The 22,640-nt window shown below is 60.7% G+C and overlaps 1 protein-coding gene across 2 annotated transcripts in view; it reads right to left on the reverse strand.

The window, feature by feature from the left end:
• Window positions 1–2,140: 2,140 nt before the first annotated feature.
• The window catches only part of PTDSS2 (phosphatidylserine synthase 2), a 28,136-nt gene continuing 7,636 nt past the window's right edge, over window positions 2,141–22,640 (reverse strand). For both annotated transcript variants that reach the window (XM_068148509.1, XM_068148508.1), the window contains 10 exons: window positions 19,000–19,082; window positions 15,263–15,330; window positions 14,249–14,383; window positions 12,765–12,815; window positions 11,507–11,620; window positions 10,086–10,204; window positions 9,524–9,638; window positions 7,279–7,424; window positions 4,035–4,220; window positions 2,141–3,060 (listed from right to left, as the gene is read on the reverse strand). In XM_068148509.1, coding sequence (XP_068004610.1) covers window positions 2,916–3,060; window positions 4,035–4,220; window positions 7,279–7,424; window positions 9,524–9,638; window positions 10,086–10,204; window positions 11,507–11,620; window positions 12,765–12,815; window positions 14,249–14,383; window positions 15,263–15,330; window positions 19,000–19,082 — 1,162 coding nt within the window. In that variant the 3' untranslated portion in view covers window positions 2,141–2,915. The remainder of the gene's footprint in view (window positions 3,061–4,034; window positions 4,221–7,278; window positions 7,425–9,523; window positions 9,639–10,085; window positions 10,205–11,506; window positions 11,621–12,764; window positions 12,816–14,248; window positions 14,384–15,262; window positions 15,331–18,999; window positions 19,083–22,640) is intronic.

Consider the following 22,640-nt stretch of genomic DNA (forward strand, 5'->3'; position numbering starts at 1 on the left):
TGTGCCCCCCCCCCCCCCGACAGAGTGAGCAGCAGGCAGGGGGGAGGGGAAAGGACACTTCCCTTTCCCACCCTGGCTTCATGGCCATGGCTTCCAGACACCTCCTGCCAGCTGCCAGAGCACTGCTGTGGGGCAGCAAGAGGCAGAGCAGCACCAGGCTGCAAGTGGCCTCCAGCTCCCTGAGCCCAGCCACAACTCAGCACCTCCCCTGCACAGCTGCCAGACCACGGCCCTGAGCTCCTGCACAGGCAGCTGGCAGAGCAAGGCCCAGCTGCCCTCCAGCTCCCCAGCCTCAGCTGCAGCAGAGGCTGGGAATCACATTCCCATGGGGCAGAGCAGGCTGCCTGCCCCCCGGCACAGCCCAGGCCCCCTGGCACAGCCCAGGCCCCCTGGCACAGCCCAGGCCCCCTGGCACAGCCCAAGCCCCCTGCCCCCTGGCACAGCCCAGGCCCCCTGCCTGGGGCAGGTCAGGGCCACCCTCCCTCCACCCTCGTGGCAGAGGCAGCTGCCAGAGCTGCTCCCAAGGGGGTTGGCTTGGGCTGAGTTCTGCTCACCTCCAGAGGCCCCACTCTGGCAGCTGAAGGTTTGGACAGCCTCAAGGCAGAAGCCAACTGATTACCAACCACCAGTTACCTCCAAGATGATCCTTGAGACGATCTTCAGGGTCCCTCCCAACCCAGCCCAGCCTATGGCTAAGGCCTTCCTGCAGAAGGGAGCTATGACCCAGGCAGCTCAGGCCCCAGTGCCAGCTGCAGGGTGCAAGCAGCAGCCCCTGAGCATGCAGAGGCTGCACCAAGGGACACAGCAGCAACCATTGCTTTATTGCAGGGGCAGGTTCCAGACTAACCACAGAAGCTCTGCAGCTGGGTGGGGACAAGTCAGTGGTATGCAGGGGGTCAGAGCTCCAGGCAGGAACACACAGCACACCCACAGCCCCTGCTGCTCTTCACTGGTGCTCTGAAATGTAAGGGGGGCTCTGGGAGGGAGGGAAGAGGAGGAGGAATGGGGAGGAAGTGCAGTGACAGAGCCCCCCCAGCTGTGCCTGCTACCAGCTGGGTGGTGAGATGGACCCAGAGAGAGGAGAAGGGGGCACAGGGCCCCCAGCACAGGTGGAATGGAGATCCCCTGACCTGAGCCTTGCCCAGCTGGGGCCACACAAGCACCACAGCAGCAGGATACAGGGGGTGGGACTGGCTGGGAGCTGGAACTAGGACAGCTCTGGGTGGAAAGGCATAGAAATAGGCTCAGCTCAGCACTCTGCCCATGACCAACTGGTCAGCACCTACTGACACAGCCCCAGGCTGCCCAGCCTCACAGCAGCAACCCCCTACCCAGGGAGGAGCAGCTGCAGCCTGGACATGCTGGAGGAAGCAGCCTGATCCTACCCTGGCACTGCTCACTCTCCTCTGCAGCTGCCAAGCAACCAGGCACCCCTGGCCCACAGACTGCTTTGGCTGCTGAGCTCTTCAGATGCAAGCCAAGTGCTGGGCTGCTGGAGCCTGCCCCACTGCTCAGTGCCCACTCTCCAGGGGGGAAAGCACCTGGGGCCCTGTAAAGGTGGGAGGAGTGCAGGGTTGGGTTGCCAGTCACCTGCCAGGCCAAAGAGGATCAAAGCCATGGCTGTTTGCTGGGCAGCAGCTCAGCAAGGCTCCTGCCCCTCAAAAGCTGAAGTGCTCCTGGGGGTGCTGAAGCTCTCCCCTGGACAAAGCCTCTCCAGCAGGGCAAGGGCAGCAGAGGTGATGAGGGCATGCTGCAGCAGTGCCTTGCACCCCCAGGCTCCCAGCAGAGGCTGCAGAATGGGTGCTGCACTTACACCTGGGCATGACAACCCCCAGCCCCCAGCACAGGCTCCCAGGCTCCTCCCCAGGGCCCCAGATGCAGCACTGCCTGCAGCCCCCCAGCAAGAGGGTGCTGGGGCAGGGCTGGCAGCAGCTGGACAGAGGCTCTGTGAGTGGCTGCAGAGAGACCTCCTCCAGCTGGGCTTGGAGGCACCTGGGGAGGGATGGGGCAGCTGTGAGGGGCAGCAGAACCTGAGGTGCCCCAGAGAGCAGACACCAAGAATGAATCAAAGCCTCCTGGGAAGCAAACTACAAGCTGAGAGTAAGGCAAATAACTTCAGACCAGTGGAGCAGCTCCCAGGTTTCTGCATGTAGTAGGTTTTACTCCATGGAGCAAAGGAAAGGCAGCTTTGACCTTCCACACTGAACCTTCCCTTCCCTGCAAGAGATGACCAAGACTAAAAGAGAAGTTAAAACCAGAGCTAAGGAGCAGCTGCCCTCCCTGGAGCTGGGATGCCTCAGAGCTGCTGCAGACCTCTGCAGGCTGCTGTGAGTCAGGCCTGGAGGAAGGCAGCGGGCCCAGGCTGCAGGGGCAGGAGCAGCAGTGTGCTGTGGTGCCTCCTGTGCAGCTTCTGCATCTTGTTCACACACCTCAGGTCACCTACACCTGTCCCAGTCCTGGCACCTGGTGGCTGAGCACCTGGCACCATCTCACCCCACAGCTCCAGGCAGCTCCAGCACAGAAAGACAAACAGAGCAATTCCTCTCCTGTCTCTGGCAGCTGCACACTCCAGAGGGGGTGTTCCTAATGCCCAGAGGTCACCATGGAGGTCTCACAGTGGGCTGGAGAGAGCAGCAAGATTCCCTTTGCACCTTGTTTAAAGCCCCCTGCCTCCAACCCCTGCTCTCCAGGAAGACAAAGCAAGAGGTCTGCAGGGTCCCATCCGGCTGTGGGCTCTGACCTCCCTCCACAAGGCCTCCTCCAGCCCTCAGTGCTGTGCAGGAGCAAGGCTGTGCAGGTCAGAGACCTCCTTCCCCCTGCTGGGAAGCTAACAACAACGACAAGGTAGGTAGGGTGAGCTGGATGTCCACCAGCCACTGAGCACTACGAGGTCCTTCCAGCCCTCTGCCTGTGGCTCAGAGCTTCCTCTCCCTGGGCCTGCTCCCAGCCTGCTCCTGCAGCACTGCTGAGTGTCCATCTCCATTGCTCAGGCATCTCTCCTTCTCCTGCCTGTGCTCCTGCTTCTGCCTCCTGATCTCCTTGTAGCGCAGCGTGATGTCCCTGCAGGGAGAGACAGAGGAGAGCTGCAGCTGCCAGACCACCTCAGCACCCAGGCAGCTGTGCCCTGGAGGGACCCAACCCCCCTGAGCCTCCTGGCAGCACTGATCACCTCCACCCTGTGCTTGGTGCTAGCAGAGGCCATCATGCCCTGAGGTGTGACCCACAGCACGCTCAGCAGGAGCCACCAGGGGCAGGAGCCTCCAGCTACAGATCAGAGAAGTGCTTGGGCTGGAAGAGGCCTCTGAGGCCATCAGCCCAACACCACCACAGCCACCAAAGCATGGCCACAGGCTTCTGGAACACCTCCAGGGACAGTGACTCCACCACCTCCCAGGGCAGCCTGTGCCAGCCCCTGACCACTCCTGCAGCAGAGATTGATCCTTAGCTCAGGGTAAGTTCTTCCAGCCTCAGGCTCAGAGAGGTCTCCAAACCAAACAGCTGAACCTTGGCTCACTCCCTGCTGCCTCTGGGACAGGAGCTCAGGGTGCAAGCTGTGCATCCCTCCCCTGCAGTCCAGGGGGGCTGGGGATCAGGGATATTTCTTTGCTGAAAGGGTCACCAAGCACTGGAATGTTCTGCCCAGGGCAGTGCTGGAGTCACCATGCCTGGAGGTGCTGCAGCAGTGTGCAGCTGGGGCTTAGGGACATGCTTCAGTGCTGGGCCAAAGGCTGGACCTCATGAGCCAAAGATCTTCCCAGGGGAGTGAGGATGGCAGATGAGCAGCAGCCAGGCCCTTGCCTGTTCAGCTGCCTCTACAGATCCCTGCCCCAAGTGTTCCCCCAGAGGCCAAAGCTCCCAGAGGCCTGATCCAGGAAGAGAACTGCCAGGCCCAGGCACAGGGAGCTCCCTGGTTCACCTAACCAAGCTGTGATCTACCTTCAGGAGGCTGAGGAGTCAGCAGCTGCAGAGGCCCCACTCAGCAATGCCCTGGGAGGGCCTGGGCCCTGCAGAGCAGCCCCCCAGGCCGTGCTCACCGGATGAAGAAGCGCCAGGCTGTCCAGGTGAGCACCAGGATGATCCCCAGGATCCAGCACTGGGTGATGTAGAAGGGCAGAGAGAGGGTCAGGGTGTAGGGGTCGTACTTCACCACGATCAGGAACTCGGTGGCAGTAATAGCAGCAACCAGCCAGGCCTGCTGGCCCAGCTTCTTGTGGAACTTCCTGCAGCAGAGGGAGAGGGGAGCCAGGGGCACAGCTCAGAGAGAGGGGAGCCAGGGGCACAGCTCAGAGAGAGAGAGGGGAGCCAGGGGCACAGCTCAGAGAGAGAGGAGCCAGAGGCACAGCTCAGAGAGAGAGAGGGGAGCCAGGGGCACAGCTCAGAGAGAGAGAGGAGCCAGGGGCACAGCTCAGAGAGGGAGGGGAGCCAGAGGCACAGCTCAGAGAGAGAGAGAGAAGCCAGGGGCACAGCTCAGAGAGAGAGGGGAGCCAGAGGCACAGCTCAGAGAGAGAGGGGAGCCAGGGGCACAGCTCAGAGAGAGAGGGGAGCCAGGGGCACAGCTCAGAGAGGGGAGCCAGGGGCACAGCTCAGAGAGGGGAGCCAGGGGCACAGCTCAGAGAGAGAGGAGCCAGGGGCACAGCTCAGAGAGAGGGGAGCCAGGGGCACAGCTCAGAGAGAGGGGAGCCAGGGGCACAGCTCAGAGAGGGGAGCCAGGGGCACAGCTCAGAGAGAGAGGGGAGCCAGAGGCACAGCTCAGAGAGAGAGGGGAGCCAGGGGCACAGCTCAGAGAGAGAGGGGAGCCAGGGGCACAGCTCAGAGAGAGAGGGGAGCCAGGGGCACAGCTCAGAGAGAGAGAGGAGCCAGGGGCACAGCTCAGAGAGAGGGGAGCCAGGGGCACAGCTCAGAGAGGGGAGCCAGGGGCACAGCTCAGAGAGAGAGGGGAGCCAGGGGCACAGCTCAGAGAGAGAGGGGAGCCAGGGGCACAGCTCAGAGAGAGAGGGGAGCCAGGGGCACAGCTCAGAGAGAGAGGGGAGCCAGGGGCACAGCTCAGAGAGAGAGGGGAGCCAGGGGCACAGCTCAGAGAGAGAGGGGAGCCAGGGGCACAGCTCAGAGAGAGAGGGGAGCCAGGGGCACAGCTCAGAGAGAGAGGGGAGCCAGAGGCACAGCTCAGAGAGAGAGGGGAGCCAGGGGCACAGCTCAGAGAGAGAGAGGAGCCAGAGGCACAGCTCAGAGAGAGAGAGAGGAGCCAGGGGCACAGCTCAGAGAGAGAGAGAGGAGCCAGAGGCACAGCTCAGAGAGAGAGAGGGGAGCCAGGGGCACAGCTCAGAGAGAGAGAGGAGCCAGGGGCACAGCTCAGAGAGAGGGGAGCCAGGGGCACAGCTCAGAGAGGGGAGCCAGGGGCACAGCTCAGAGAGAGAGGGGAGCCAGAGGCACAGCTCAGAGAGAGAGGGGAGCCAGGGGCACAGCTCAGAGAGAGAGGGGAGCCAGGGGCACAGCTCAGAGAGAGAGAGGAGCCAGGGGCACAGCTCAGAGAGAGGGGAGCCAGGGGCACAGCTCAGAGAGGGGAGCCAGGGGCACAGCTCAGAGAGAGAGGGGAGCCAGGGGCACAGCTCAGAGAGAGAGGGGAGCCAGGGGCACAGCTCAGAGAGAGAGGGGAGCCAGGGGCACAGCTCAGAGAGAGAGGGGAGCCAGGGGCACAGCTCAGAGAGAGAGGGGAGCCAGGGGCACAGCTCAGAGAGAGAGGGGAGCCAGGGGCACAGCTCAGAGAGAGAGGGGAGCCAGAGGCACAGCTCAGAGAGAGAGGGGAGCCAGGGGCACAGCTCAGAGAGAGAGAGGAGCCAGAGGCACAGCTCAGAGAGAGAGAGAGGAGCCAGGGGCACAGCTCAGAGAGAGAGAGAGGAGCCAGAGGCACAGCTCAGAGAGAGAGGGGAGCCAGGGGCACAGCTCAGAGAGAGAGGGGAGCCAGGGGCACAGCTCAGAGAGAGAGAGGAGCCAGGGGCACAGCTCAGAGAGGGAGAGGGGAGCCAGGGGCACAGCTCAGAGAGAGAGAGGAGCCAGAGGCACAGCTCAGAGAGAGGGGAGCCAGGGGCACAGCTCAGAGAGCAAGCAGCCAGGCTGCAGGGGACTGGTAAATGCTCCTCAAACGATTGCCTGACCAGCTTGGGATCAGCTGAGGCCCAGGGCAGGCTATGAGACAGGAGCTCTGCTCCCTGATGTCCTCTGCAAACACCCAGACCCCCTGCCAGAGCCAGAGCTAACCCCTGGCTAGCTGCAGCAGCTGCCCAGGACAGCACCACTGGCTCCTGCAGATGTGCTATCCAGCCATGCAGAGCCAAGGACATCACTTCCCACCCCACAGGCCACATTTGTGCCCTTCCATCACCCACCTTCTCACTCTGAAGGGAGGTTTCACTGCTGCCTGAGGGCAGGAGCAGGCACAAGCTGCTGGAAGTTGTATCCTTCCCTTTTGTCAAAGTCTGAGTCCAGAGGCCCCAGAGTCAAGCACCACCCCCCCAGTTTCTCAGACTTCAGAGCTGTGTTCCACACCACAGCATAAGCTCAAGCTACACAGAAGTGCACTGGAGAAGCCCAGGAAGCAGTGACACAAGGGGAGGGCAGGGCTGGTGCAGATGGGATGAGTGCATTCTGGTTTAAGATGTGCCCTGCCCAGCCCAGCTGAGATGAAAGGAGCTCAGAAGCTGCTCCAGGTCCTTCATCCCCTATGACAGGTTGGATAGGCAGGGACAGGCTGGAGGTACATGGCAGTGCTGTGTGGGTGCCCCTGGCCTTCACCACACTGCCACAGAGGGTCCTCTGTCTGCAAGGGGCTGCCATGAGAGCTCCAGAGCACCAGGCCTGGCTGGAAGACAGCTGAAGAGGAGAAGCACCTTCAAGAAATGAGTTTGGGCCCTGCTGCCCTTGGCAGGCACAGGACTGCAGCTCCTGGCTGTCAGTCTGGGGGGAGTCCACACTCCCCTGCCCACAGAGGCCCTCAGCTAATTCCCACAGTGCTTGCTCCACAGAGTGACCCCAGCTGGTGTGCACATTACATGCTCCAAAGAGTGAGCACTGCAGAAGATCTGAGGCTAGAGGCAGAGCAGCCTCAGGCACAGCTGCTCCCTAACCAGCCCCACTCAGGGCTCCACCTCCCAGCCACGGGGAGGCAAAAGCAGCTGCTCTGGGGCTGGGGCTGTCTGCTGGAGCACGGGGGGGCCGGGCAGGGGGGCTGGGCAGGGGGGAGGGGGCAGGGCAGGGGGCAGGGCAGGGGGCTGGGCTGCTCACGGGTCGTCCATGAAGTCGTAGATCTCCCTCATGGCCACGCCGCCCACGTTGACGAAGAAGACGAGGCGCAGCAGCACCAGGCAGTGCTCGGGGGGCATCCACAGCACAAACTTCAAGTAGAAGGTGTTCAGCTCTGCCAAGAGGAACTGGGCAACAGGACACTCCACTCACACTCCAAAGACTTCACCAAATGGGCCCTGGGCACCTCCCTCCTCCCCAGGCTCCTGCGCGGCGTCCCCGGGGCACCGGCGCTGCAGCCATGCCCAGCCCGGGCCTTCAGAGGCCTCCTGTCTGTACCAACCACCACCACGGCAGAAACTGCCCAGGAGTTTGCTTTCAGAAGCCTCCTGTGTGTTGGAAGGGCTGTGACAAAATCCCCCAGCAGCAAGCTGGGCAAGAACTGCCTGGGGGTGCAGCCAGGCTGCAGCAGGACTCCTCCCCAGCGGCAGCGCTTCGGCTCTGACCCGGGGAGCTCAGGAGGCACCAGCAGCACATCCTGGGGCTCTGCTGAGGGCCAGGGGTTTATTTCTTGCAGTTACACAGATGTGCCAAAGCCAGCTCTGGCCACACCCTGAGAGCAAAAACGCTGCCTGGGAGCTGCCCTGGCAGCAGGAGCAAGCAGAGGAGCTTCTCACCTCAAAAGCAGCTCTAACAAAGGCACCGAGCTTGGCCTGACCCCAAGGAGAGAGCCAGTAGCTGCAGCTGCTCACAAGCTGTCAGCTGGAGCCAGGCTTTGCTGAGGCAAGCACCACTCTGCCAAAGCCTGGCATCATTCAGTGCTCCAGCCCCTAGCCCCAAACCTCCTCGGTGCCAGCCTGGGGCTGGGCACACAGCAATCTTTCTCCTCTCAGCACACACATTTGCCTCACAGCTCCCAGGGGCTGCAGGAGGCTGGGCACACCTGCTGTGCCAGGGGAGGCTGGCAGGGGGGTTCTGGAGCAGAAATCAGGTGACAGTGACTTGGACTCGAGTGGCTGAGTTTGCAAACAGCCTGGCCCTGGCTGCTGGCCCTGGCTGCTGGCCCTGGCTGCTGGCCCTGCTGTGTGCTGCCTGTGCTCTCACAGGCAGTGCATTGTCCCCAGGGCACACTCAGCTCTGCCACTGACAGCAGCACTCACTGCAGTGTCATTAGAGGGGGGGAGGCTTGCCAAGCTGAGTACTGAGCCCCAGGCATCACAGGCAGCTTTGCTGGACAGACACCAAGACCAAGCACCAGCAGGCTCCAGGCCACATGGTTCAAGGTGCTTCATAGCTTCACCTTTACAAGGTGCTTTGCATGTCCAGGAGCTGAAGCTGTGCTGCTGTAGCAGCTGATGGCAGCACACAGCTGTGGCCTGTGCCCAGGAGTGGCACAGGACCTGGGTGATGCCCACTGGCTCTGGACTCACTGCAAGGGTCACAAGGTTTGGTTTGGCTAAACTCCACAGCTGCTGAACTGCAGGGAGTTGGAGCTGCTCAGCACAGAGCCAAATGAGGTCCCATGGGCAGCACAAAGATGCCAAGAAGCAGGAGTGGTGGAAAAGCACTTGGCCTGGCAGGCTCCTCCTCATCAGTCATATGCAGGATGCCTGTGACTGAAGTGGAAGGTGGGAACCCAAGGTGATGCATCACTAGAGCACAGCCCCAGCCCCTCAGGGGGTGAGCAGGCAGCCTGTCCCCCTGCTGGGACAAGCCAGCTTTCCCTGCTGTCTAAATGGGGCTCCCTTGACCTCAGCTGGTCAAGCCACATTAAACCCCACAAACCTAGGGGAAGTAGGGCAGTGCTGCAAGGAGCAGAGCTGGGCTCAGTCATCCTCGTGGGTCTCTTCCCTCTCAAGACCTTCTGTGACTCTGTGACCAACAGAACATTACCTGAGGCAAAGCAGTGAGCTTCAGGAGCTGTGCTGCTCAGGGAACCTGCCTGAAGCACTGGGCACAGCCCTCCCCAGCTGCAGGTCCAGAGAAAGCAGCCACCTGCCCCCCAGGGCAGTGATTTTGGCCCTTGCTGAGGCATTTGTAGCTCACTCATTGTGCTCTCAGTACCAACCAGTGCTGTTCAGCAAGCAAGAGCCAAGCTTCATGTAACTGATCCCTCCAGTGGTGCAGAGCCATGGAAACAGACACCTTTGGGAGGGATCTCTCCCAGCCTCAACCACAACACCACCTCCCTGACAGAGTTCCAGCCCGAGCTGATGCTTGCACAGCTGCTGAGGGTCTCAGAGCACTCAGTCAGGGGCAGGGGAAGCCAAGGCAGAAGCTTCCTTACGACAAAGATGATGCCGCAGACGGCGAGCCACCGGCGCAGGCTGGAGGCTGGCTTCCACTCAAACTTCACCCAGCTGTAGGGGGTGAACTGGAAGACAATTCTCTTCATCTTCCCCCTGACAAGAAGCAGAGCACATCCTTGTAGCCTTAAGACACAGCACAGAAGGGACACCTGCTGAGGCCTCTGAGTGCAGGGATGTGAAATGCCTTTGCTCCCTCCCTGGAGGAGGCTCCTCCAGGAGACCAAGAGCTTGAGCCAGGGCAGCCTGCTCTCTGCACTGTGCCTTCCAGCTGCACCACGCAGCTGGGCAGCTCCTCAGCCTGCTCTGCTCAGCAGACACCACAGCCAGGCATGGCTCACCACTGGGAGGAGGCTGCCTGGGGGCTGTCACACGTGAAGGGTCTATGGAGCTGTGGTTACTGGGGAGCTGTGCACTGTGGGCACAAGGGGCAAAGAGCTCCTGCTGGGAGTGGCAGAGCTCAGACCCTCAGGGGGTCTCTACAGACTGCCCTGTGGTGCTGCTGTACTACTGCTCATGGAGCTCCTGGCCACACCAACTCACTTGTAGGTAGGAATGTTCCAGAGGCCTTGCCATTTGTAGGTTTTCAGGGAAAGCCAAGACAGAGTCTTCATCCCACAGTAAATTCCTAATCCATTGCACAAGATCACATCCATTATCCACTGGAAGGAGAAGAACAGTGATGCTGGAGAGGCTGCAGAAGGCACTGCAGGCAGGGGCACAGGTGGGCACACTTCAGAGGCAGGGCCTGGACATGCCCAAGGAGAGGGGCAGGAGCTGTCAGGAAGTGTCTCAGCTGCCCAAGCCTGCTCAAAGCAGAGCCACAGAAGGTGGCTGTGGAACCTCTTGCTGGAATTCTGCCACACACCAGACCTCACCTAACACCAGCTCTACTCTGTGAGAGCTTTAGGACCACACCAGAACCCAGACAAAACCTGTCCCCAGGTTTTGCTTTGCCCAATACCTTCACCTCCTCTTCAGCCTTCAGGCTGCCTCCTTCAGAAGGGGCCTCCCTGCAGGCTCAATGTGAGGATAAACAGAGGACTCCTGCCCATGCTCTGTGCTCATTGCCCACTGCTCACTCTGCAGATGGAGCTCTTGAGCTGGCACAAATCTGCCTGTGCCCAGCCCCAGAGCAGGGGAGCCCTGAGTGGTAACTTCATGCCAAGTGTCTTTTAGGGCAGAGCAGCTTTGCCCTCTGCCTGACCCACAAAGCATCTTCTTTTGTACCATCACTGCAAGCTTGGCAAAGCTTTTGTGCTGCAAGGACAAACCCAAGCACGAAGCAAAGCTGTGTGCCCTGGCTGGGGATAATTCTGATTGCTCTGGGAACCAATCTGCACCTCACAGGAAAACAGCAATCAGGTGTGCCACTGCCAGCTGCAGAGCTGCCTTATGCCACAGAACCACCCCTGCCCCCTCTGGCCTGAGGAGCCAGACACCAGCAGGGGTTTAGGACAAGGCTGTCCACATCTGGCCCTGTGCAAAGCCTTCAGCAGGGCCAAATGTTTACCTTTTAAAAGGCTTTTGTAAACCACAAGAGAAGCTCTGAACAGAGTGTTTTGGAGAGCAGTGAAGATGGACTTTGGGCACAACCTGCAGCGAGGCTGGGGCTGGGCTTGCAGCAGCCAACAACCAAATCCCCACCTGAGACTATCAAGTTCTACCTCCCTCTTCACTGGAGATGCTCTGCTCTGTGCCATCACCAGGTGCTGGCAAGTGTGAGGGCAAAGCCTTGGATTCTCTCTCTGCTGTGGGATGAGCCCAGGCAAATAGCTACCCAGGTGCAAGGGCTGAGCACCTGAGCCCAGGGTGACAGAGGCCCCAGGGAGGAGGAAGGATGCTGCTGAGCTGTAGCAGCCACTTCCCCTCTGGCCACAAGCACAAGAGAGAGCTCAGCCCTCAGCACCTCCCTTGCTAGCCCCAGCTGCTCTGGGCACAGCTGGGAGCTGGGCAGTACCTACATGATCCCACCAGCATTCACTGAAGTTGGGCAGCTGGTGCTCCAGGCTGTACTCCAGGAACTCAAACATCACGCTGATGATCATGCACATCCACCAGTCCCGGATCATCAGCGTCTGCAGAGGGAGACAGAGAGGCCTCCAGGAGCCACAGGGCCACAGCAGTAGCACTACACCACCAGCTGCTGACCCATGGAACCACAGCTATCAAAAGCCATTCCCCAAACCAGGCCTGGCACAGCAGCCCGAGCAGAACCAGACACCACTTACCCCAAAGCCCTTTGGAGATCCAAACAGAGAGCTCCACCAGTACTGGAGACACTCTGCTCAGGGGCAGAGGTTTGGAAGTGTTTGGGACGATTACTCCCTCCAGGAGGCACAACTAAGCCTTGCAGTCTCTGGTGAGCTTTGCTTGCTGGCTGCTCCTGCAGGCCAGCAGCTTGCCTCCAGGATCCAGAACAGGCTCTGGAATCTCCTGACAAGCTGCTTCAGCCTGACATGAGCTGTGGCAGTACATCCAGCTGGGAGTGAATGCTGCTCTGCTGCCCAGGCTCCTCAGGCTGGCAGTTCTGGACACAGCCAGCACCAGCCTGAAGTCAGTTTCCCCATCCCAGCACAGGTCTTCTGCTTACAGGCTAAAACACCCAGGCCAACCCCAAACACTGCTGGGAACACAGCTCATTTGGAGGACAGCCTGAGCTTTCCAGCTGTGCTTTTCCTACCCACAAGACCTCTAAATAAAGAGCAAAGTGCAAAGGGCAAAGCAGAGCTGGGTACTAAGTTCCTCAGTCTAAAGAGCTAATATTTAGGCCATGTTGGATGTGCTCTGCCAGGGACAAGCAGGACTGGAATTCCTTCCACAGCTGGCTGGTGTTGACCAGAAAGGGTCCTGCTGTGGCTGCCACTGGGCAAAGCCTGCCTTAGAGCAGTGGCAGACAGCACCCTGCCTCTGTGCTGGGCTGAGCACAGACTTCACACTCCTCTGAATGGCCTCCTGCCCACACTCCACATCCAGAGCTCATCCCAGCATTTATTGTGCTGCAGCAGTTAAGGCTTCCATTGCCCTTGATCTGACCTCCGAGGCATGGTGGAGAATGGAGGCTGCCAATGCAGTGCTGCTTGGGAAGGCAGTGAGGGGACCCAGGGGGGAGAAAGAAAAGCCCTTTGTGACCAGGAGCAGCTGGGCTGGTCCAATGTCACTGACTGGCACTGCTAGAACAGACACAGCTCAAGCTTTAAAGGTAGCTGAAGATCTTCTTACCTTCAGGTACCAGCCAAAGAAGTGAGCAGGAACAAAGCCATCCAGTTTGTCCTGAAAGCCAAGAAGAGCGCAGGTCACTTGGCACCACCAGCAGCTCCTTCCCAGGGCTTAGTGCTCCCAGGAGAAATGAGGCAGCAAACTTCAGGAGTTTCACACCAAGCCCAGCTGCACTTCACCAGTTTGCTGCCCCTCAAGCACAGGGACTGCCAGGCTTTGCCAAGGCTGGGCAGCGCCGCGAGGGGCAGCGCCAGGAGGGGCAGCGCCAGGAGGGGCAGCGCCAGGAGGGGCAGCGCCGCGAGTCAGGACACAGCAGACTGCTGCGAGGGGCCCAGAGCAGGGGGTGCTCCAGAGCAGGGGGTGCTCCAGAGCAGGGGGTGCTCCAGAGCAGGGGGTGCTCCAGAGCAGGGGGTGCTCCAGAGCAGGGGGTGCGCCAGAGCAGGGGGTGCGCCAGAGCAGGGGGTGCGCCAGAGCAGGGGGTGCTCCAGAGCAGGGGGTGCGCCAGAGCAGGGGGTGCGCCAGAGCAGGGGGTGCGCCAGAGCAGGGGGTGCGCCAGAGCAGGGGGTGCGCCAGAGCAGGGGGTGCGCCAGAGCAGGGGGTGCGCCAGAGCAGGAGCTGCGCCAGAGCAGGGGGTGCTCCAGAGCAGGGGGTGCTCCAGAGCAGGAGGTGCGCCAGAGCAGGGGGTGCGCCAGAGCAGGGGGTGCTCCAGAGCAGGGGGTGCGCCAGAGCAGGGGCTGCGCCAGAGCAGGGGGTGCTCCAGAGCAGGAGCTGCTCCAGAGCAGGAGCTGCGCCAGAGCAGGAGCATGCATGTCCTCACCAGAGCTGCCTCCAGGGGAGTGCTCAGACCTTACCAGCCCTGCCACCACCAAGCCCTGGGCAGAGAGGGCTTTCTCTCCTCCCACCTCTGGTGCACAGCTAGAAAGGGACAGCTCTGACTGTCCTCTCTTCCTCCTGATGCACTGCAGACCTTGCATGGCAGACCCAAGGCACTCAGTGCTGCTCCCCAGGCAGGCACAGACAGCTCTGCCCAGTGAGGGAGCTGTACATAACCTAAAGTCCTTCACCCCTGAAGCCTCCTGTCTGCCAGCAAGAAGCAATAACCTGATAGCTGCTGCCAGTCAGGAAGTGCAGCTCAGGGACTGCTGGGAAACAGGCAGCCTGTGAACCCTGTGCTCAGGGGGCTGAGGCCAGGAGATTCTTTAAGCACACCAACGACCCCAAGCAGCAGGGTTTGCATCAATCACCTGAGAAAGGGCAACTGGCAAGCAGTTTGCCCTCTCTCCTGGGCTCCAGAACTAGGTACAGAGCCACATCTCCACCTGACCAACAGGAAAGGCCCAGAGGAGACAAACAGGAGAGCTGCAAGTCAGCCACAACTCTCTCCTGCTCAGCACTCCAAGCCTCCTGGCTGCACCTTGAAGGGCTCAGTGAAAGCACTTTTGGCCAAGCCCCAGCCAGACTCACCAGCCAGCAGCTGAGTTCCTTACCCAGATGTTGTGGAAGGGATCAGTTGCATTGCCAGGGTCATAGATCAGGCAGTTGCCCCCATAGTCCCTCTCTGGCAGAGGCACCCCCAGGTGTGGGTCGATGTACTTCATGAACTGCCTGCCATCCTGCACGGTCTGTGGGAGCAACACAAGGCCTGGGTCTCCCTTGCAGCAGGGACAAGAGGCAACTGCAGCCAGCACTGCATCTTCAGATGGCTGGGGTGGGTCTGGTACCCCCAGAGCCAGCAGCCAGCCCACCTCCTCCACCTCCTGGGCCTCTGATGCTAAACAAAAACCCCAGGTGAAGAGTCAGAGATCCTGAACTCTGCTTCCTAACCTCCTCCTCCGTGCCTCCTCCCTCCCCAGACCCCAGCACTCTGTGGCACACTTCCCATTGCCCCTTCTGCCTTTCCTCTCTCTCCTCAAGTCTGGGAAGGCTACGAAGAAGCAGGCAGAGAGCCAGGAAAGGTTTAGTTGGCTGGCTGCAGGTCTGGCACAAGGCACCTGCTGGACCAGGATCCAGGGGCACTCTGAAGCTCCATCCCCTGCACCTCACTATGAGGACAGGCTGAGAGAGTTGGGACTTTTCAGCCTAGAGAAGGCTCCAGGGAGACCTTAGAGCAGCTTCCAGCACCTGAAGGGCTCCAGGAGGGCTGGGGAGGGACCTGGGACAAGGGCTGGGAGTGCCAGGAGGATTTGAAACTAGAGCAGGGCAGACTTAGGTCTGACACTAGGAGGAAGGGTGGTGAGACACAGACAGGCAGCTGGGAGAGCCCAGTCCCTGCAGACATCCAAAGTCAAGCCTGGGGGGCTCTCAGGGACCCAGCTGGGTATGTCCCTGCTGACTGCAGGGGCTTGGACTGGGTGACTTCCAGAGGCCCCTTCCTTCCCTGACCACTCAGCCTCATTCAGCAGCTTCACACCACTGGAAAGCATCTCCTGCAGTCAGTGAGAGCACTGAACCCCACAGAGGGTTTTATATCCACATGGAACTGCCCTCCAGTAGCTACTTACCTGGAAGAGTATGAAGATGAGGAAGAGCTCATACACCACACTGACACACAGCCAGAACCTCCAGTAAGCTGCAGAAAGAGACCAAGGGGATGTCAGCAAGTGGCCAGCACAGAGCAGCCCAGGAGTCACCTGCCCTGGCACCACTGCAGGAGGGGAGGCTCCCAGCACTGAGGTGCTCCCCATGCTCCTCACAAGATGCAGCCAGAGGGGCTGCTCTGCAGCCAGCCAGCAGTGCTCACTCCAAGAGGGTACTGAAGCCTCCAGCCCTGCCACAGGCTAATCACCCTGGAAGGGCTTCAAGAGACTTTCCTTCAGCTGCTTCCTCTTTACCCAGAGCAGAGCCCTCCCTCCATGGCTGGTGAGCAGAGCTGGAGTGGGGCAAAGAGGGAGCAAGAGGGCTGCCCTTAGGTTGCATGGATGGATGGATCCCATGAGTGTGGTTTGCCACAGAGGGAGAGCCAGAAGCCCTCAGGCCTGCTTTGGGCACTTGTCCCTGTTCACAGGTTGATGGTAGAGCAGGAGCATGAGAGGCTCTGTGCTGAAAGCAGGGCCTGGGGCACTGAAACGTGCTTGGTGATCAGCTCAGAGCCCAGAAGCCAGCAGCCAGGGGGCTGCAGAGCTGCCCAGAAGCTTGGGTCCCCCTGAAACAGACACATGTGGGCTGCAGGGAGGAGAAGCAAACCAAACAGACCCCAAAGAACAACATCACAAACAGAGCAGAACCCAGGGGAAAAGAATCCACACTGCCCAGGAAGCCTCTGGCAGGCTGCTCCTGCCAGCAAGCACTGCAAGGGGAGCAGCTGGGACTCCATCAGCCAAACTGCTGCCTTCATTTCACCCCAACAGCCTGCTGCTCACTTGCAGGGGGAAACCAGCCACAAAAGGGCAAACCCAGAGGGCAGCTGTGGCCTGGATGCCAGAAGTTGAGAGCTGTGCAAGAGCTTCCACTGGGAACCCCCAAGGGTCTCACTGGAAGCTGCAGACAGGATTGTGAGCCCTTAATGCTGCAGTGAGGGAAGAGCCCTCCCAGGGGGCAGGCATCAAAACCAGGCCCAGGCCAAGCTCCCAACACCTCCTGAGGTGGCTTTGCCCCTTGGCCTCCCTGGGGAAAAGCAAAGCAGGGTGCAGCCTACCTGCCCCTCATTGAGGCAGTGACCAGAGCCTCTGGAGCAGCTCCTGAGGCTTCCTCCTTCCTTCAGACCTGAGAGGCCCCCAGAGCCATGGGCAGGCTGGCAGAGACTGCCTGCACCCTCCAGAGGGCTAGGAAAAACAAAGCAGCAAAGCCTCCCTTTGCTGGTGGAAGATTCTCTGGGAGAGAGGAAGCTGCCCCCAGCAGGCAGCAGGGAGCTGCTGAGAGGCACCTGAGAGAGTGCAGGAATGCAGTGCTGACAGAAGGGCTGCAAGGAGTGGCTCTGTCTTTGAGCTCCAGTCCTGCCCCATGACCACACAGCTTGAAGGCAAACATGTCCCAGGCAGCAGAGCTAACCTCTCATTAGCACACTCCTCCCACAGGGACTGAGCATTGTTTCCTTCACACATCACCTCCAGACCAGGAGCTCTGACAGTGCTGAATGTCTGCTGCCCTGCCAGGCTGTGTGGGGCAGCTCTGACACCACTCAGCCCTGCAGGTGGCAAACCAGCTCTGGGGCTGAGGCACAGCCAGCAGGGAAGTCTCACCTGAGCTTTCCTCCTGCTGGACACACAGAGGGTGAGGCAAGAGCAGGCTCAGCCACGCTGCAGGGCCGGAGCTGGGGATGGGTCAGTGCTCTCTCCCCAGCTGGCAGAAGTACCCAAGAGGTCCTGGAGTCTCCTTTCCACCTGTGCTTGCACACCAGCAGGGAGATGGTCTCCAAGCTGTACAGACACTGTGTTCCCTCTCTTCCTGGACTGCCTTCAGCTCTCAAGTTATTTTTGGCTGTTTGTTTCCCTTAAATGCACTTCTCACCCTCCCTCCCATCAGGCCTCTGCCCCTGAGGAAGGATGCTTCAGCTAATCACACAGCTGACAGCTCTGATTACTGTGCCCCAGCAGTGCACTGCTGCTGGGACACCTGGAACACAAGAGGAACACTGCACAAGGGACCCCTGCCTGGCTGAGTGCACAGCAGCCCCTCACCTGCACCCACCAGCAAAGGGCTGAGTCTGACCTGAGCCCCCCAACAGCTCACTGGTGAAAAGCAAGAGCAGAGGAAGGCTGAGTGAGTGAGGGGAGAGACAAGCACAGCCTGCTGCAGAAGGGGTGGAGGGCAGGCAGAGGGGAGCTGTGTGCACACAGCCCAGGGGAGCCACAGCCAGTGAGGAGGGTCACTGGAACAGCAGCAGGCACCAGCCTCCTCCTGGGCTGGCCAAAGAGGCACAAAGAGGCTGAACAGCAGGGCTGCAAACCCAGCAGCAGGGCAGGCAGCTTAGCTACTCCTAAGACAGAGCTTGCTGAGCTCATGTAACAGATCTGCTGGGGCTGAGTGCTGGCAGTGACCTGACCCAGGGTTCCTTCTGCCCTATAAATGGAAGCAGCACACAGCAGTGCTGCCAGCTCCTCAGGGTGAGATCTTCCTCCTGGCACAGCACCTCAGAGCCAAGGTCAGAGACTCAAGTGACTCATGGGAACTTCCCCCTGTAACTGGGGAGCCCACACTGACTCTCAGGGGGTGCAGTGCTGTGCCCTGCTGCCTGCCAGAGCCTTCCCATAGCAGGCATGAACAAAGGCTGCTGCACACCCAGATGTCTGCTGGGACTGCTCCTGCTGTCCCAGAGCTGCTACAGCCCCTGCAAACCACCCTTGGGAAGATCATGCCCTGACACTGCTGAGGGGAAAGGTGGTGCTGAGGCAGCATCTGAAGGGACTGGAGGTGGGAGATGCTGCTCAGGGACAAGGACACTGCTGAGAGAGGCCTGAGTCCAGCCAGGGCTGCTCCCCAGAGAGGAGGCAGAGAGGTGCTGGATGCTGGCTCACTACCTGAGACACCTCTGACTCCTGGACTTTCCCTGTCCAAGCTGTGCCGAGGAGCAAAGGCAACTTCTGCCCAGACAAACCCTCTGGTGCTCTAGGAAAGCACTCAGGCATCCTGCAGTCCCTCCAGGAGGAACCAGGACCTGCTGCAGCAGATGGAGAGCTGCTCCCCAGCCACAGACATGCTCTGAACAAAAGCTGTGCTGTGGGCACTGCCCCAGGGCAGCCTCTGCTCTGGGTGAGGCTTTGGCCATGCCTGCTGCTCCTGTGCTCCCAGGGACATGCTGCCAGGCTGGGTAAATCCCCCCAGTGATTCCCTCCTGAAACAGGCAACAGACCAAAGACACAACAACATCTTCACCTGAGGGAGGGCTCCTTGGAGGAGGCTCTGTGCTGTGCTTGCAGGACTTACTGGAGGCCTTTGCAACCAGACCCAAGGGCTTCCAACCTCCCAGCTGCAGATAATGGGCACAGAGCAGAGGGGGCAGCACAGGGCCAGGAGTGCAGTCCCATCACAGCAGAGAGGCAGAACAAAAAGAGTGAGCAAGGGAAGTGAAGGCTTCAGGAGCCTGGCAGCTCACACAGAGCTTCCACTGGCAACAGAAGCTAAGCCAGGGAGATCCCCAGAAGACCAAACCAAGCCTGTGCTCCATGGAGCCTGGAAGCAGAGAGGCTCAGCAGGGAGGCTGCCTGAGGGCTGAGCACTCCCCAGACAGCACAGATCGAGGCTCAGCATCCCCCATGCCCTCTCCCAGGAGCACCTGAGTGACTCCAGCAGCTTCCATTACCTGGGTGGGGTCGTGAGAAAGGTCCATCCTTAGCCTGTGTGACTCCAAAGCAGAGGAAAACCAAGATGCTGGCAACAATGCCTCTGCAAGGGAGAGACAGAAGGGGTTAGAGTGCTTGCCCTCCCCAGGGAGCTGCAGGCCCTGCCCTTGCTGGAGAAGAGCTGGGCTTTGTGCCTGGGCCACCAGAGATGTCTCCTGGCAGCCTCTCTGGGAGGCAGCAGCTGACCTCAGGTGAGCAGAGCCCTGGGATGTGGATCACCTGCAGAGGCCAGGAGCACACTGCAGCTGGGCACCCCAGCCAGCAGCCAAGATGTCCAAGCTCACTGCCTCCAGCCCTGTGAGGGAGGTTCCCCTGGAGAGCAGCTGAGCCTGTGCCACACAGGGACTGAGCAGTTACCCTCCTGCAGCTAGCCCCTGGCCCAGGCAAACAGCAGCTGCAGCCACGGCCCTTGCCTGCAGGTAGCTGGGGAAGAGGAGGCACCAGCCTGCAGCAGGACCCTGCCAGCCCCAGGGCCTTCCCCACACTTTCTCTGACACCATCACACTGCTGCCTCATGCAGCTGCCCAGCCCCCAGCTTGGCTGCTGGCTGGGGTGGGAAGGCCTCAAGGATGTGAGAGGGGGTGGGGGTGGTGTGTCCTTCAGACTGCCCTGCAGACAGCCTGGGTGATCAGCAGCAGCTCAGCACACCGAAGTGCAGCTGCAAAGAGAGTTTCAGCACCTCACCCCACGAGAGAGGGAGAGCAGGGCAGCTCTGCTCACACAGGGCAGCTCTGCTCACACAGGGCAGCTCTGCTCACACAGGGCAGCTCTGCTCACACAGGGCAGCTCTGCTCACACAGGGCAGCTCTGCTCACACAGGGCAGCTCTGCTCACACAGGGCAGCTTGGCCAGCACAAAGAAGCTCTGTCTGCCCTGGCTCAGAGTGGGCTCAGGGACACAAACAATGAAGCCTGTCTGGGAGCATCTCTGTGCCCTGCTTTGTTCTGGGCTCCCTGTCCCCTCCCTGGCTCTGGCTGCAGCAGCAGGACTGGTACAGCCCCTCCCTGGGGGCACAACTGAAGGCCTGGCAGACACACCAGGTCCTCTCTGTGGATGTTGAGGGCTGGGGATCATCCACTGCAAGCAGCCCCTGGGGCTGTGAGCTTGGCTGAGCAGTGCTGATGTGCTGCCCCAGGGGAGGGGGGCAGTGCCAGGGCCTGCAGTCCAGTGCAGACAGCATCCTCTAAAGCCTGAAGCTGCTTTTGCAGAGGGCAAAATGCATTAACCTCCCCAGGCAGAAGCCCTGCTCAGCACTCAGAGTCCTCGGGGGAGGACTTCTCCCACAGCCATTGCCAGCAAAGGAGGCTGCACAGAGCTGGAGCTCAGTCCTGTCAGCTCCTCCTGGGTGCTCAGGGCAAGAGAAGCTGCCAGGCTGTGGGGCCCGGGGGGGCTGCAGGGACCCGGGGGGGGCTGCAGGGACCCGGGGGGGGCTGCAGGGACCCGGGGGGGGGCGCTGCAGGGCCCGGGGGCAGGCTGCTTGGTGTGCTGGGGGAGCCATGTGCAGGCTCTGCAGCTCAGTGTCTCTTGGGCCAGCAAAGCAAACGCTCAGCTGCCTCAGCACAGAGGAGCTCTGCTCCCACCCCTCACATCTGTGGGCTTGATCCTCTTCAACTTGGACTAAGCACAGAAAAGATTAACCCCTGCATGCTCCTCCTGCCCTGCCCTCATGCTGCAGGGACGAAAGGGGCCCTGAAAGATCAGCTCAGACAGATGTGAACCCAAATCCCAGCTGCAGAGACCACCCCCAAGACCCCAGAGGCCCAGGCTCTGCTTTGGGCTTCTGTGCATCATTTCTCCTGATGGTTCACTGCATGAACCCAGCCTCTGGCCCTGCTCTCAGCTGCTCCTGCAGGCGGCAGGGTGAAGCCCCCTCAGAGCCCCAGCTGCCTCCTCGTTGCCTCAGCTGCTGCAAGAGACACAGCAGGGGCAGCCAGAGGAGCCTGTGTGCCTCCAGACCAGGCTCAGCACCGAGCACCCACTGCAGCTGCCAGGCAGCCTGGCACCTCCCAGCCAGAGCCTGGCCATGAAGGCAGCTCAGCTGCTTGCAAGTGCCCTCAGCCTGTGCAGCTGAGCACAGGAACCCTGCCCCACTGCCACTGGGCATGACAGCTAGAGACACTGCTGACAAAGCCTCCTGCTCATTGGCAGGCAGGAGCTCCCAGGGAGCCTCTGCCTGCTGCAGGCCAGCATGCTGCACCCAAGCACACCCCAGCTCTACACAAGCACTGCAGGAAGCTCTCAGGCTGTAAGCAGGGATCTAAGTTGTGGTCCCTCCCAGCCCAAGCCACTGTGGCTCTCAGGGAACCCCTGGGAGCTCACTGAACACTGACCCAGCAGGAGAGTGCTGAGCACCACAGCCACTTCACCCCTGCTGCAAGCCAGGGCGAGGCAGAGGGGAAGCCCCACAGGACCTGTGTCCTATCTGTGCTGATCTTCAGCTTGGAACAAGCCTGGGTGGAGCTGATGAGCCCTTGAGAGCTGGGCATGGTGCTTGAGTGAGTCAGGCTGCAGCAGGAGTGGGAACAGATGGAGCCCAACAGAGCCAGGTACTTGCAGAGCCATCTGCAGCTCCCAGGAGGCTGCTTCCCAGGCCTGGCTCAGCCAGGCCCTGCAGCCAGAACCCCACACACAGGGGTGCAGAAGTGGCCAGAGAGCAGTGGCTGCTCTCTGCCTGGGGCACTGCTGCCCTTGGGCTTTAACACCTGCAGACAGCAGCTCCTGTGCCCTGCAGGACAGACTCAGCTGCTGCTGAGCCTCCTCTGGCTTTGCTTCCACCACAGCAGTGGAGGCTCCAGCCTCCAGAAGCTTCCACTGAGCCCCCTCAGCCTGTGCCATCCCCTGCCGTGGGTCACTGCTCCCCCCAGCTCTCCTTGCCTGCTGCTGCTGCTGCAGAGGCTATCCCACAGCCACCCACCCCCAGCCTGGCAATGAGATGGCATTTCTGTGCACCCCAGAGCCTTGGGGACGTTCTCCAGCCAGGGCACTGTGCTCCACTCGTCCCAGCCCACCCCAGGCCGGCCAACCACCCTCCTGTGTGACCTGTTGTGTAACAGGAACCACCAGGAGCAGCTCAGGAAACAGCCCAGTTCCTGCACCCCCACCACAGCGAGAGCTGCACCCTGAGGCATTGGGAGAAGCAAGAGGGAAGGACAGGCAGCAAGCCTCCAGCAGCCAGAGGGAGAACACAGCCTGGTGCTAGCAGGGCAGGGGCAAAGCCAAGCTGCTCTTCCTGCTCACAGCCAGGACACTCAGCCCCCAGCCCCCCTAAAACACTCAGGGTTTTAAAAGCCCAACTTCTCTTCCCCTTCTCTGCCCTCCCCTGCACTCTGTCAGCAGCAAGGGGCTGCCCAGGGCAGAGCTGGAGCCACTGCAGCCCTGGGCCTGGCACAGAGGGACATTGGCTGGGAGCAGGGCTGGGCTGGCCTGGGAGATTCTGTGGCTCTCTGAGAGGAGAAATTCAGCCACACTTAACCAGTGAAGACAAACCCCTCAGCACTTCTCCTCCCCCTTTGGCTCCCCACTGTGCTCCTTTAAAGGAGGAGGACTCCAGCTCCAGGTCATCAGCTTCAGTCCTGACAGAAGCAGACCACGCAGGCAGGGA

The sequence above is a fragment of the Melanerpes formicivorus genome, unplaced genomic scaffold (genome assembly GCF_026170545.1).
Source record: "Melanerpes formicivorus ecotype bairdi unplaced genomic scaffold, bMelFor1.0.p_v2 SCAF_16, whole genome shotgun sequence".
NCBI lineage: Eukaryota > Metazoa > Chordata > Aves > Piciformes > Picidae > Melanerpes > Melanerpes formicivorus.